Raw genomic sequence first — 15,327 nt, forward strand, 5'->3', positions numbered from 1 at the left:
TAGTTCATTCTACTGTAAGAGCCATCTATTAAAATTTCCAATCTGTTCTCTCCTCAAGGGATCACACGGTACTTGGCAAAGGTACAGCTTCTGAATTCTGCAAATTATACTCATCTATATAAATATACATTTTTTGAAATGGCAAGGCTCACAAATTACTCTAGCAAATTGACATGCCAATCTGCTATCCTCCAAAAGTAGAGGCAAATGTCATGTACCTTATACATGCAATTGGCACTTTTGATATTCGCTTCATAAAAATAACATAATGTAGATGCCAAACCTTCATGAAATTCCTCCATGTAGTACAGAACTAAGGTGTGGCCATGGTTGAACCCATCTTGTGAGTCTCACACTCTACTGACTGAACTTGCTGGGCCTGAAAACAGTTGGGTCACGGAGACTACAGGATAGTACCACAAAATTCACTTGACATTAACAACAAAGGACTTATTCCAATGAACATTCCTGGTTGTAAGTGTTGTTCTTTCTTATTCTGTACTCTCCTAATACTTTTAAGACTGAATTTGCATTGCATATGCTTCTTATAGGGACAGCCTCTATCTGTGCATTAATGCCTATACTATGCACCTTCTTGGAGCACCTAGGCAGGTACTGGGAGAGTCATGGGGCAACACTCGGTGGCTGGGTAGGGGCAGCTCAGTGGCAACTGTTGCTAATTAGGAGTCTCCAGATGTGACAGAGATGACTGGTGGAAGCACAAGCCCTGCTTTGTAGATAAAGCAGAGAATGCCATTTCCAACCGTCCTACAATTGGTGATGGGCAGTTTTTTGTTCATTTTCTTCAGTAAGACCATCCCGTCCATTTAAGACACCGCTGATAATACATGAGGCAGGCTCAAAAACCCTGAGAACCAATCACAGCTCTCCTCTCATCAGACATCTGTGAAACCCTATTCTACTGTTGACAGGATATACCCAAGGCCTGCAACAGCCCTGAGACTTTACCATCTGGCCAAGATACTCTCTAGCCTCACCTTGTGTTAGGAATGCAGTGCCCACATCAAATCCTCTGGGTTTTCTGTGTATCTTCACTCTTAGTGCTACAGCCTCTGGGTGGACTGCCTATATGAACCTTTCTAACTTGAGAGAAATCTTATCCGGCCAAGTTCAAATTCTGCCTGCTCTGTGAAGACATTCCTGATACCTTTGCCCATTCTGTCCACACTTGCTGCCATTCCCAAAGCCTGTTGCATATGCCTTGGTTGACATTGAGGACGTCTGTTTGCAGTTACCCATTTACTTGTAGACACTTGCTGTGGCAACTGTGACCTGCTATAGCCCTGACGTTACCCGGCAACCTCAGGAGCTCTGATCACCACCCACCACGGGTCTATAAAATGCCTAGAGGCCGTGCAGCTCACGCACTTTGAACACTAACAGACCTAGGCACACATACAAGTGCATCACTCCCCCCACCCCCCACACTAATTTCAAACCTTAGCTCAGTAGGTCTGCTCCTCATCTCTTGGGATCCTCATTGACATCTCCCTCTAACACAGGAGAGGCCCCAGCAGAAAGTAAAGAATTGTCCCTCCTTCCTTGTCACTTGTCATTTGTAGGTGTGAAAATGGCTCCTTCAACTCCACCTCTGAAGACAGGGGCCTGCCTACATTTTTCTTTTCTATTGGACATGCCCTTGCTAGCATCCTATGCAAGCTGCCTTGAAAAAGCTTTCTGTGTCTAGTGGACACGCCACAGAACTCAGCACTGGAAAATGCTGACTCATAGGTGAGGCCTCTGCCCTGGCTCACTAAGCACAGACTGGGGGCCACAGGTTGCAGCTGGGATTGGGGCTGCCCACCTGGTCTTCATACAGAGAGTTTCACAGAGTAACTGCTCTGTCGCTAGCAGGATGATGGCGCCCAGGGCTCTGCAGATTCCAGCTGGCTCCCATGCACAAGTAGCCTTCAGGGGACAGGACACACTGGGATCGGGCATCTGGGGATGGCCTCCTTTCTCCACCCAGTAGAGGCCAAGAAGAGTGGCTACAGTGGGAGCCCTCCCGTACCTTTCAGCTTCTCAGCCAGCAGGGCAGCTTCGTGCTCCGAGTAGTGCATGATGGCGGGCGGCGAGGGCGGCCGCAGCCTGTCCTCCTCCAGCTTGCGTCTATGTCGCTCCTCCCGGGCTCGCATCCTCTGCTTGCATTCCCACTCGTAAAAGTCATCCCTGGCCTGGGCAAAGTCGACGTGAAGGCGGCCGGAATCCTTTTTATCCGTGCTAGACCCTAATCGCATTCGGTAACCTAAAAGCATTGGAAAGTCGTGTCACCTCAGCTCCGGGGACACACATTCTGGTCTAGGCTTCCCACAGGCTAGGCAACCATGCACTTGTTTCTCTGGCCTCTGGACAGGAGCGGATGCCTTTTCCTCTAGGAGATGGGAAGCAGGTGTCTTTCCAACTAGTTAACCAGGAAAGACAGATGTGGAGATAAAGATACCCCCAGAAGTTTCTCAGAGGGACCCTCACCATGCTGGGCAGGGGGGAATCGTCGAGCCTCACCAACTGAGAACCTAGGCACTAAATCCTGGCCATTCCTTCCTCCCTTTGGCTTCTAGGGAGTTCAGAAACAAATTTGGCATATACTAGGTTTTTCTCTAAACCTCTTAATGGTCTTGCTGTGGTTTTTTTTTTTTTTCCTTCAATGTACTATAACTCTATTGCTAAACACTCTGAAATTCTTTTTGGAAGGAGGCAGAGTATGAGTAAATAATGATCATCTCTGATATTTAAAGGGACCTGCAAGGTAAATTCCAGAACTTTACTCACAGCCTACTGCTTCATTCCCCTAGCAAACACTGCCTGTTCGGCTTTCTCTCGGCCGCTACAGAAGCCACAATTGCCCAGGCAATTTTGCAATACTGTTTTATTTCCACTCATCCTCTGGGGGCATGCAGGAGAGTATTTTGCCTTCAATCAAGAGGCCCCATAGCACCTCATCCAGCCTGCACTACCACACAAATTGTCCATGCAATCTTTGAAGGCCACAAGAGGCTTGTGCAAGAGCCCAAAGCTAGGCCAGGAAAAAAAAAAGCAGACCTGGGAATGGTGGTGGTGGGGGGGGTTACTGTGAGCTACGGAAAGGTTGGGTAGTGTGTGAGAGGCCCACACAGGACTGAATGCAGTTGGCCAGCCTAACTTCCACTGAGGAAGAGCTGACTGTGAGGTTGCTCTTCAGTTTGGAGTTCTCAGATTTTCACAACATCAAATCTTAGTGGGAGCATGTCTGCCAGGGACTGATGGAGGAGAAAGCAAAAGCAAGCACCTTTGCTACGCAAATGAGAGGCAAGTGGAAAATGCTAGGCTGTGCTGTGCTATGTGCACTGTCATGCTACATACAATTCAATGGGTAGTCATAGCTTTTGGGGATAGAGCAGAGCTACAAATCCCTGTGGAAACTCGATTTTCCCCAGCAGGGCACTTGACACTTTTGAGAAGTTACAAATATGCTACAGATCTCATCTGATTGAACTGTCTTCTAGGTTTCCACAGTTTCATCTAAAAACCTAATATAACAATACCCATTAGCCATGCAAATGCTCACTCACATGTGGGCTGAATTAATGCTGAAGCAGAGCATGTCTTCGTGGTGGACTGCGGAGAGTTACAGCAGCAGGCCAGGTACTGGCCAGCTGTCAGAATTGGTCGAGCAGCTTCTCCTGCTTGTAGCCCGAGAGTCATTTTCTACAGTCTGGTCTTCTCTTTCCTCAGAACATCATCATTACAGCCTTAAAAGGCACTGATGAGGCTGACGCTAAACTTAGCCTGGCCCTCCAATGTGAAAGTGGTCCTAAAATTAGGCATTCCAGCTGGGCTTGGGTTTGCAGGAGATGACACAGAGGAGGGGCAACCTGCTCTCCTTCCTGCCCCCACCCCCAGTGAGCCATGACTTCCTCAGCTCTTCTGCAGCTGAGGCCACCCTAGCAGGGGAGGCTGCAGATGGGACCTGTGCTTCCTCCTGTTACAAGAGCTACCCAGGAACCCCCGAGTTTAAGTCTACACCTCCCTCTATGTGTGTGTTTGACACTGTTCATCTTTGTTGTCTTCTTCTGAGTTTCCTGTTGGGTCTTAAAGCTGAATTGTGTTAGTGCTGAGAAGGACCATTCACCACCTACCCCCTTCTTCAATACATGAGATGAAGTTACAGTCTTAGGGACGAGTTAACAGTTTAGTTGACTGCAGTGACCAAAACCCAGGTTTCCAGGCAGGCACTGATGGGAAAGAAGCATCCGTCTGTCTTTATCCCAGCCAGGGTTGTTTGGTTAAAAACAATCTCACACCCAGTGGTTCCCACATTGCACTTTCACAGTCATGAGATTAACTTCACCTAAAAGTCCTGACTGATAAACTGGCTATTCTGTAGTGGAAGGAGACATAAGCCAGCACCCTACTCTCCAGGATTCCCAAGGGTCTAACAGGGGGTGAGCACTGCAAAACACCTTTATTCTGGTCTGCCTTTCATTCCCACTTTGACAGCTTAATTACAGTAAGGGTTTTAACACTCTTTTGGATCCCCTTCTAGGGCAAGAAAGCCTCTGAGATGTCGAGATAGCCTCAGTGCTTCTGGAGTTTACCCAGAAGGCTATGGCGGTGGAGGCTGGCTGAAGACCTGGGGAAACCTGGTGATGCTGGTCACATGTTTCATCTGACTCTTGCATCCCAGGTTACCTTTGCTTAGAATTAGGCAGTTGGTTTGCAGAGGGGCAGAGTGCACAAATGTCACAGGAGTATGAGCAACGGCCAGGGAGTAGAATCTAAAAACTAAACACCTCTAAGGTCACGTGTCAATATTAGCCTCACTACCTTTTGATTTGACTGAGGTTTTGTGCACTGACTCTACATACTTGTCCAAATAAACACCCACAGAGTGGAAGGCAGCACTAGGCTTCCTTTTAACATTCTTAAAACTCTCCTGAAACCCTGCCCTAAGGTTAAGGATGGTAGAGCAGGCTGCTAAACTCCAAGTGCGTGATGACAGTGGGCCTATCACAGGCTCAGGAACAAACTCCCTGTAAGGAGGGGATCTTGCTTCAGTATCCCTGGGGTGAAGATTGTAAAAACACTTTAGAAAACTGAAATTATTCTGAGAGAGTACTTTACTCCCCCAGAGGATTACATCCAATAATAATAATGGTCCTGGGTACTGAAAATATTGCTTTTCATCTAATATGCACTTGAGAACATTAATTAGAAACTCTGTGGAATTCCTCAAGACTGGATGGTAGGAAATCCTGCCTGTGGAGAGGCACGGGGCTTAACAAGAACACATGGCAGCCAAGCTAAAAGGCGAACACCTCCTTCTCCTGCCCCAAACTACTGAGACTTATAGTGCATTAAGCAAAAGGGAATGAGCTCATATTAACATCACAAAACAGGACAAAATGCCTAGCAAACCCCTTTTGTAAAATGAAGTACCAGAAAGGTAAATGGCCTTATCAACCATGAATTCCTCTGCAAAGCGAATGTGACAAAAATTCTTCTTGCTCTTTCGGATGGCTGTAATATCTCCGCACTGCTCAAAGACCTCTTGAATAATTTCTTCCGTCGCATTTTCTGGTAATCCTCCAACAAACACAGTCTTACACCCTGGAGGCCGTTCTCTTGTGGAAGGAGGAGGGAGATCTAATATCACAATGAAACACACAGTTTTGTCTTTTATCGATGGGCTCTTTACCCGTTCACCTGGCAGAAGCTAGGCTTGCAGAGTTCTCAATGTTTACCCCGACTTATATTCCCCACCCCCACTCCATCTCACCCCTCAGCTGTCATGTTTCCCTATACCATCCCCCAAACTTTATTTCTCATGTGCATTTCTACAGAGTGGCTATGCTTGTCGGAGAAAAAGATAACACATGTTAGCATAATATCATTTCTGTTTCATAACACAGATACCCAGAAAAATAAAAAAAAATAAAAAAGGAGGGGAGAGAGCTTCACAAAGCATAAAACATGATGAAATGACAACATGATGAAAAGCCCTGGTTTGTGACCGCTTTGTCTTCGTGCCAGATAAAGGGGCGGCATCGCAGAGAGAGAGAGACACGGTCCGTGAGAGCATGTGACAATGCTTACCTGACTGCAAAGTGCTGAGTCTGAATAAAACCTCCGTTATTATTCACATTTAAATGAGCACACTACTAAAGTCTGAAAAGATAAAGTGTGTGCTGTCACAACATTTTGCCTAGTTTATATGTAGATTACTAAGGCAACCTCCTGAAGAGTCCACTTCCAATAGGCAACACTGATCAATAAGAACTAAAAACTCTAGCTATTTAAGCCTATAAACTTAGTATCAGAGGCTAAAGTAATCAAATATATAGGTCGTTTAAGGGAGTGTGATTTGGCCCAGAAATTCTGAGCTGCATTTACCTCCTGCCGCCCCTTGCCTTTTACCCAAATCACCCACTGCCAGATTAATTCAAATTTCTATCTAACAAAACACATTTTAGACTTTTTCTCCCATTTGTGAAGAGCTAGACTTTTTCTCCCATTTGTCAAAGGCTAGACACATGACAAGTTCCAGAAATTCCTAGTTCACTGCACACAGAAAAGATTCCCAAAATTCTACATAAACTCTCAGAGTCTACGTACTGGCTTCACAGTCTTATTTAGGTGCTGGGCAGATGCAGGAACACACCCTTGTGGACCTTTCCTAACATAGAGGTGAAGGCCCTGGGTAGAACACCTCACATGTGAAAATGAACACAATACTGTTTCAAAGGACGAAGCCCACACTTATCGCTTCTACTTACTTGGATTTTGGGGGAACAGAGTACAGCTCTTGCAGTGGATAATTTCTTTGACAACGGTCACTTCTGTTGGGGGTGGGGGTGGTACCAGCCCCAGGCCTGGTATCATCGGGTTAATGGGGGTGATTCCAGTCATCATGTTGAGGCCTGGATCAAAGCCCGGCACACAGATTGAGTCTGCAAAGCACACAAGACAACACGTTGGCTAGAGATTTTTCATCCTATTGTTTGTTTGTGTCACTGTCCTGTACAGGTTAGCTCAACTTTACACTTTCTCCTTTTCAAGGGTTCTTCTTGGCATATGATGTAGCATTGCAGAAAGCTATTCCAGAAAGGTGAAGGGAGAGAAAGAGGAAAAGCAAGAACCTACAATTAAACAAAAAAAAAAAAGGCAATCGTACTACTTAAAATATTAGCGCAGCACAACAGAACACAGCATATTAAAGTGTGAAACCACGTTCCATGAAGCTCTGCTATTACTGGGAATGCAATTTTCTGTTTCTGAATGTTAGGGTATTGTTTACACTGTCTTATGATTTAGAATGTGGAAAGCGTATTAGCACTGAAGTGCCCTGCGAATCTAATTGTCAGCCTAGTTTTATCAAAAGTGCTCTCTTGCCCAAGTGACCTACATTTGGGAAAGTTCAATTTATATGTGCATGCTTCATAACAAGCACTCCGGTCCCACATAACCCATTTCTCCTAGGGGAGGGGGCCTGACACCAAAGAGTGATTATAATTGCTATGACTGGGTTAGAGGCATGCAGGTGTAAAATTAGCTATATATATTTCTGAATTCTATTATATAATCACATTTACTTCCTTTTATTCTATCAATAAACATTTGGCCCATCCTTCTGAAGTTTTTATGTCCTGTATCAAAAACAACTACAAAACTAAACCGAGCCAAAGATGATAGATTTTCCATATAAAATGCTGAATTGATTTCTGAGTGTGACAATGAAGCAAATAATGTCAAAGGTGACATACAAGGATTTTAAAAAGATAATCAGTGTTAGCAAGAGAGTCCCTGTATAAATAAGTGCAGCCATTATGGAAATCGGTACAAATAGAATTTTCATGGGCCCAGTAATCCCACTGGTAGGTATATATCCAAAAGGAATGAATTAAGAGACATGTACACCCACATGTGCACTGCAGCATGGGTCACAATAGCCTGGATGGGAAATCAACCCAGATGTATGAGCAGATGGATTAAGTTACTGTGGTGTGTGAACAGTGGAGTACTAGCCAGCAATAAAAAGGACTCCTGACATTATGGATGCCTGCTTAGTGCAATAAGCCAGGATTACAAACACAACCAAGTGCCTTATCACAAAATCTAAAATAAAATTGAATTAATAGAAGGATAAAGTAGAATGGTGATTGCCATTCTACTGGGTGGGGCTGGGTAGAAGGTTGGTCAAAAGATAAATAATTTGAGTTGGATGGAGGCAGGTCCTGGAGATCTTACCATCCATGAACATGACAACTATATGAGGAGATCCATCAGTAGTTAAATGGAACCACTTCCCCATGTGTACATATACTCTAACACTTTAAGACATTCTACATGTGACAAATGATCTGATTTATCTATCATTAAAAACAAATAAAGTTAGCTATTTCTAAGCACAGAAATATTTGCAAAACTAGGTACAAAGGAGATCCCTCTCTTGGGGATTTTTCTCTTTGTAGAAAACAACTTTCTCTCTAGTAAGATTAAGTTACTAAGCAGACATCACACCAAGAGAGGATACGATGACCCTCTACCACACGGCAAGGAAGAAATTACGCTACATCTTCATCATCTGTGTTTTCCTATCTCTTAGGTATTTGCCCTTTGACCTTTATGTGCCCCTCTCCTGTGGGTTCTCATGTACATAGGAACCTTGGCCCTGTGTATGGCTTTATTCTTTGCTTAGCTTGCTGAGCCATTAGATAAACCTAACAGCTAAAGCAATGATGGAGTTTATATAGAAACTTGAAGTATGGAAGGCCAGTCTTTTCCTTTCAGGGAAAAGACACAGGAGTCCTCTAGCTACTGCAGACATGTCGACCTCTCCCTGGGATGAACAGCTTAAGCAATGTAGCCCTGATCTGTAACTCCAGTGTACTAGTCTGGCTGAAGTTAGATGACTTTATTTTGGGTGTGTGGCATGTGTGTTGCATTCCAACCACAGTGACATTCCAGGGTTCCACAATTCTGTGACAACAGGGTTTAGAACAGCGATATTGAGAAGACAAAGAGGTTTAGAAATGGACAAGGATGAGACCTAAACAGGTGATTCATAAATTCATCATAAGATTTCGCCATGTCATGATGCCTCATAGGCAAAGGAAAGGACATTTAAAAACATTTACATCATTAAGCAGACAAATGACAGAGTTGGAGCAAGGGCCCAGGCCTGGCTCCATATTTAAAAATGTATAAATATGATGGTTTCAATGTTCTAATGTAAAATGATTCAACTTGATTAGTTACTCTTCTATAACTGTGCTGACACACAATGACCAAAGCAACTCAGGGAAGAAAGGGTTTGTTTCATCTTACAGCTTATAGTGCACAATCGAGGGAAGAAACTCAGGGAAGAAAGGGTTTGTTTCATCTTACAGCTTATAGTGCACAATCGAGGAAAGTCAGCGCAAGAACTCAAAGCAGAGATCTGGAGGCAGGAACTGATGCAGAGACCATGGAGGATGCTGCTTATGGCTTTCTCTTTCAGCTGATGCTACACATTCACTAATGGCCTCTCCTGGCCTCTCATGGTGCCCAGCCTCAGCTGCTCTTCACGACCCCTCCATGCCTTCAAAGCCAGTACCACTTGGGAAACTCTTACACATTACCAAGTTTGGCTGCCAGCACAAGGTACAGTTATCTAATATAGGCTACTACATCTAAAGATGTGCCCATAAAATTAACTCTCTCTCTCTCTCTCTCTCTCTCTCTCTCTCTCTCTCTCTCTCTCTCTCTCTCTCTCTCTCTCTCTCTCTCCCTCTCCCTCTCCCTCTCCACCCCCTCTCTCCTTCTGCTGATGTAGGTGATGATCCTAAGAAGTTCCAGGGCACAAAGGCTTTCAGTGTCACAGTCCCTCAAACACTTGCTTCCGTAGGTGAGCGCATTAGCCACAAACACCAGGGGTGGGAATGCTGGCTTGCCTGTGCTCTTTGTTTAATCTCATCCCATACATCTGTTTCTCTCCTGGCCTGGCCTTCACTATTGTTTGCCAACGCAGGATGATTTAAGGCTGGAGCCGCTCAGGACTGCAAACCCTGAAACTCGAGCCCTGTGCATTATAATAAACAGATGTTTCCCACAAATGAGATGGGAGCCTGGTGCTCACAGTTGCCTTTAGCTCGAACAGAACAGACGCCTGTCTGCTTTCTATCTCGAGGCCAAACAGATAAATACTCAGCAATGGAGACAAAAGACAGTATATTCCTGAGCAGAATGTTGAGTATGGAACAGGGGTTGCTTCGCCTTTTCTGAGGCATCAGTAAGTAGGAAGAGACTATGAGGTTTAATGAAATCTGCACGGTGAGCACAGGGGCTTAGAAAGGAATTAACACAAGCTATGCTGGACCTCAAAGGGCCCAGGATTCAGTGTGGGAGTGGGAAAGGAGGAAAGGATTAGTTTTTTCTTTTTTTCTAAGAAAACATTATTTTTGTATAATAGTTGCATAAATAGAAATTATTTCTCAAACAGCATAAAAGCATATTATGTACTAGCTCATTAAATGGAAGTAGAAGCTCTAAGAGTCTAATACAATACTCAGCATCCACAGGTACAGGCAATGCAAAGGCTGAGCACCAGGCCCCTCGACTGGCGGGTGAGAGCTAACCCTGCGGAGTCCGTGGACAAGGAGCTATAGTCTCTACCCTAGGGAAAGAGGAAGCCAGCTCACACTGCAGCGAGGAAGGGTCCCTTCAAGTATGTAACAGCGCTACCTTTTAGAAGCACTGCTTATAGGTAAACCAAGGGTTATTTATACTGTGGTCCTGTCTGGTTCCTCTCTGTGTCCTTGGTTCCAAAGACATGCATGGCAGGAAGCAGAAACTTAGCAGTGTTTCTTGTTTCAGTTGGAAGGATGAACGATTGAAACAGACATCTGGCTTTGGGGTTCATACCATGGTCCAGGATTTTACTCCTGAGAGGAGCTTGTATATTTTTAGTACTGGGGACTGAACCAAGGACCTTGCTCATGCCAGACAAGCACTCTATCACCGAGCTCTGCCTTCTGCATTCTTTTCTCTTTTCAGTTTGTGACTCCCTAGGTTGCTCAGGCTAGCCCTGAACTCATTTCATGGCTCTCAAACATGTTGTAGCTTCCAAAGCTGGTGGCACAGACTGGACAAGATGGACATTTCAGAGGGTGGTTCAAGAGAATTTGCAGTTAGGGTTTTAGTGGGATGACAGCTGAACTAATTAACTCCATTCATTCATTCATTCATTCATTCAGCATTTCTTGGGCATTTACTACTACTACTGCAATCTACCAAGGACAACTGTATAAATTCTCCACTCAGGAAACAACAGGCCTTGATGGGCCCCAAGCCCAGAGAAAAGGCTGACTACAGGAGCCAAGTGGAAGAGTTATCCAGGAAAGGAGCTGCCAGCAGGAAGTCTCATAAGTATGAGGAATTCCAAGCAACATCCCCAGCTCCACCATGAGGTGCACAGCACAGGTGACCATGGTACACTGAGAAAGCTCAAGGCATCCTGCAGAGCAGAAGGGGCAGCGCCATGCAAGCTGGTGAGTGTCCTCGTGCTTCCGGCTGGAGTGGCAGTCCCTTCCATGCCAAATGTATGTCTGCCAGCTGGATCCTAGGCTGTGTGAGCCACCCCCGTTCTTCTTTGCAGGTTTTCCTCCAGTAGTAGCTTGATCTTGCTCTGTTCTTTCCAGTTGATGCCTCAGTAAAGAGGGTCCTGTTGGAGGCGAGAACCTATCCTCACTGGGAAAAAAAGGAGGCAGCTGGGTCTCTCCCAGATCAAAGTTGCATATAACTAGGTCAGGTGTGAACAGAGAAGACGGACTGGGGCTGAGGATAAGAGAGGCGGACAGAGACAAGCTGTCGGTGCTAAAGCAGGTCTGCCCCAAAAGGCAGAACACAGTGTTCCGAGAGAGTAAGAGGGAGGACAGAGCAATCAGGGTAAATGGGAACATTGCAGGTTTCCTCCCGAACCTGGGATGTCAGCGAATGACTGAGTACACAGATTGCCAGCAGACCACAGTCACAGCCCAGGCAGGGTGAGCAGACTAGGGCAGGAACCCTGTCCACACATTACAGTTCACGGGTGACTCTGGTCCAGGACTCTGACTCAGCCCATAGGGAATAGATTTAGCAACAAGAACTCAGGGCCAGAGGTTAAGAACTGCTAAGCATCTGGCAGGTTAACTCTGCTGAGCCTCCGACTGAAGAAGCAAGATGGAGTTCAGATGCCAGAAGCAAAGCCTGGGCTTTGGCAAAGGAGGCAGTGGCAGAGGTGACACCCTACTTCTCAGGCATACAGTGCAGAGCAGAGGGCGGGGCTCTGGACTCTTTCTCCTGTCTGAGACTGGAGTGTCTACAGGTCCTGAGCTTGTGCTAGGTTCCAGGACTTGGAGAGGTGCAGAAACATGGGTTGGGGATGGTGGTGAAATTACATCTCCTTTATAAACATTGCTTCTCCTTTACAAGATGAGTTAGTGACTTCCAATGAGACTCATTATCAGTTTACTGGGGAGCCTGGGGATACACAAGGCATTCTGCTTCCTGAGATTTAGAATGAAGAGACTATCTCAGCATAGTCTCCGTTTTCAGCTGATGAATGCTGCTTGCCTATCATGCCTGTACATATACTATGGTGGTTTCAACAAGATGGCCTCCATAGGCTCATAGATTTGAATGTTTGGTCCCCAGTTGGTGCAGCTGCTTGAGAAGAGTTAGGAGGTGTGGCCTGGTTAGAGGCTGTGAGTCACTGGGATGGGCTTTGAGGTTTCAAAAGCCGCACCATTCCCAGTTAGCTCTCTTTGCCTCGTTTTTGGTGGATCAAGATGTGAGCTCTCATTACTGCTCCATCACTGTGGTGCCTGCAGCATATGAGAACAGAGAGTAAATATCTATTGTTTCAAGCCACATGGTTTACTACGGTAACCCTGGGAAACCAGTACAAGGAGACTGTCAGGGAAGGGACCCTAAAAGGGTTAACAGTTGACTTGCTCCACCTTTTATTTCTGAGTCAGTCTTCCTACATAGCTCAGGCTTGCCTAGAGCTTTCTATGTAATCCAGGTTGGCCTGGAATTTACATTCCTGCTCTTAGCTACCTATGTATGTTCTGTGATTAGAGTCTCAACCTATTTCTTTAGAAATTCTGGTTAAGTGGTGGATGCGTGAAAAATTATCTCCAAAAACGTATTTATTGGGATGACAGGTGCAAAGATTGCTTCTAGATCATCTCTGAGAAGGAAATGCTTAGACAAGTTCCCTGGATGTAGACCTCCCCTCAGGTTTTCCCTTTGTGTGGAAACAAACCCTGCAGATTGCTCCTGAGCTGCCAAGAACAAATCAGTCACACAGGTTACATGCTAAGGTAACAGTGTACTTTATAATAAGTGAATGCCTCCAAGCAGGGTTTTTAGGGAAGGGAAATTGAAGATGTGATCTTTCTGAAGGGATCCAAAGGTGGAGAGGTATGCTTCCCACTGAAACCCAGGGTGCATATTCAGCCTTGCTGTGTATACATTATAAACACAGACCTTATTCCATCAATAAAACCCCCTGTCTCCTTGACCGGGGATGCGGTGCTGGCAGAATGGGAGTTCAGCCGTCAACGGTTATTTTAAGTGCTGTTGACTTGGGCGAGGAGATTAGTGTCCATGTTTGAAACAGTGACATGACAGGAGGTGCAGACCATTTCAAAACTTCTGATGGAAATGAGTACGGAAAACTGACTCTTCAAAGATGTCAGACAGGTCCTTCCAGAAACCTGCGTCAGGAGCCTGCACTTGAAACGCCAAACATGTTCTGCAGGAGCAGGAGGCGAGGGCTCATCAGTGGTTGTGTGAAATGTGCCCGCTCTGGGGGCTGGGCCACGAGAATGCAGTCGCCAAGCAGATCCTGTGCACAGCCCTGAGCTGCCACCATCAGAGGCGGCCATGCCATACTGCCACGGCCTGTTGGAACTCAGTCTTTTTTTTTTTCTTCTTCTTCTCATTTTTAGGTGATAGAAATAGAAGCAGTTTATTAAATAGAAAAAAAAGGAGCACCCTTGAGGGTAGACATGAAATGGGTCAGTGAGCTAGGAAAGACAGATGCTTAAGAAGCCCAGAAGCAAGGCAAGGTGTTACCTCAGACTCAAAACACGCTGGCCAGGCACAGAAGAGCCGGCAATGGAGCCAAAACTCTGGGCCCAAGGAGTGAGACATTTTGGAGCTGAAGTGGCATAGCCACTACTCTATTCTGTCTTCTAGACTGGGTGCTGAAGACATTCATCTCTGGAGATTTAAAGTGAGTTTTCTAAGGTTATGAAGCCAGGTGAGTGTGGGGAGGAGTGAAAACCCAGAGTGCTGCAGCCCTTTCTTCATGGTCTACAGGCTCTCTGGCTGCCTGTGAACACTCTAGGGACAATTCATTCAGCACTCTGGCAATGGCCTTGCCTGAAACAGATCTTCTCACTGGCTCGGGACCTGGTAATCTGTGGTTAAATCCATTTTCCTTACTCCGAACTCCAGGCTCCTTGGACTCAGTCTAATTTTCTTTCCTATCACTGTTTTTTTTTTCCAGCAATGGTCACATCTAATTTCTCATTCTGTCTTCTTAGGCTCTGTTCTTCTCTCAATTTTCCCCTCTCTGGTCCTCACTATATAAAATGACTAGATGACTCTCCTAGAACATTCTCAACCCTTCTCATTCACCAGCAAACTTGCAGGCCAGACTCAGACACAGAGGCAGACAGGGCCCATTCGCTGCCCTATTTGGGAAGGAGATTATCTGCTTTTCTGGCAGGTTCCTAGCCTGTGGAAATAACTTCTGAGGCCAAGTCTACCGGGACTCCTTCCCCACATTTATTTCCTCCAAAACCTTTGCCGCTGACTTCTAGTCTGGAGGACTGTTGCCAAGTCTGAGAGATGCAGGTGGGATTTCTCTGAGGCCCTGGTATTGGGATTTCACATGGACAACATTACTTCCCAGCTTCCACTGTCTTCCTGATTGCTGCATCTCCTCTCCCGTAGTCTGCAAATGCCCTGTAGGGTGCAGACATCTGTCCTCTGTCCTGAATGACACCCGTGAGAAGGTTACAGAACTCGGTGTTTCCTGTGTCTTGTTTGGTCGTCACTCTTCCTCTCAGTTCCTGGATGGGAGCTCTGTAGATGATAATAAGTGGGCGTATGGTAGGCCTAGTCACAGCCTTCCTTTGAAGGGGTACCTGGATCGCTTTGTTCACTCTCCTTCCTACTTTGGGTTCTCATTAGCCAGTCTAAAGCACTGTGAAGGCCTCTTTGTAGCTGCTGCATCTCCTTTCCCACCTCTTTGCCCTCCCTCCCTGCCTCCCCCTTCCACTTTCTGCCCCCCCA

At 45.8% G+C, this 15,327-nt stretch overlaps 1 protein-coding gene across 5 annotated transcripts in view; it reads right to left on the bottom strand.

Annotated features, from left to right (window-relative positions):
• The window catches only part of Enox1 (ecto-NOX disulfide-thiol exchanger 1), a 557,937-nt gene that overhangs the window by 130,688 nt on the left and 411,922 nt on the right, over positions 1-15,327 (bottom strand). For all 5 annotated transcript variants that reach the window (XR_005881833.1, XM_013114092.3, XM_013114091.3 and 2 more), the window contains 3 exons: positions 6,774-6,947; positions 5,437-5,643; positions 2,033-2,266 (listed from right to left, as the gene is read on the bottom strand). Coding sequence is in view for 4 of the 5 variants with exons in the window: in XM_013114092.3 (XP_012969546.1) it covers positions 2,033-2,266; positions 5,437-5,643; positions 6,774-6,947 (615 nt within the window). In the remaining variant the exon portion in view is untranslated. The remainder of the gene's footprint in view (positions 1-2,032; positions 2,267-5,436; positions 5,644-6,773; positions 6,948-15,327) is intronic.

This window comes from Mesocricetus auratus, unplaced genomic scaffold (assembly GCF_017639785.1).
Source record: "Mesocricetus auratus isolate SY011 unplaced genomic scaffold, BCM_Maur_2.0 Super-Scaffold_2245, whole genome shotgun sequence".
NCBI classification, from domain to species: Eukaryota; Metazoa; Chordata; class Mammalia; order Rodentia; family Cricetidae; genus Mesocricetus; species Mesocricetus auratus.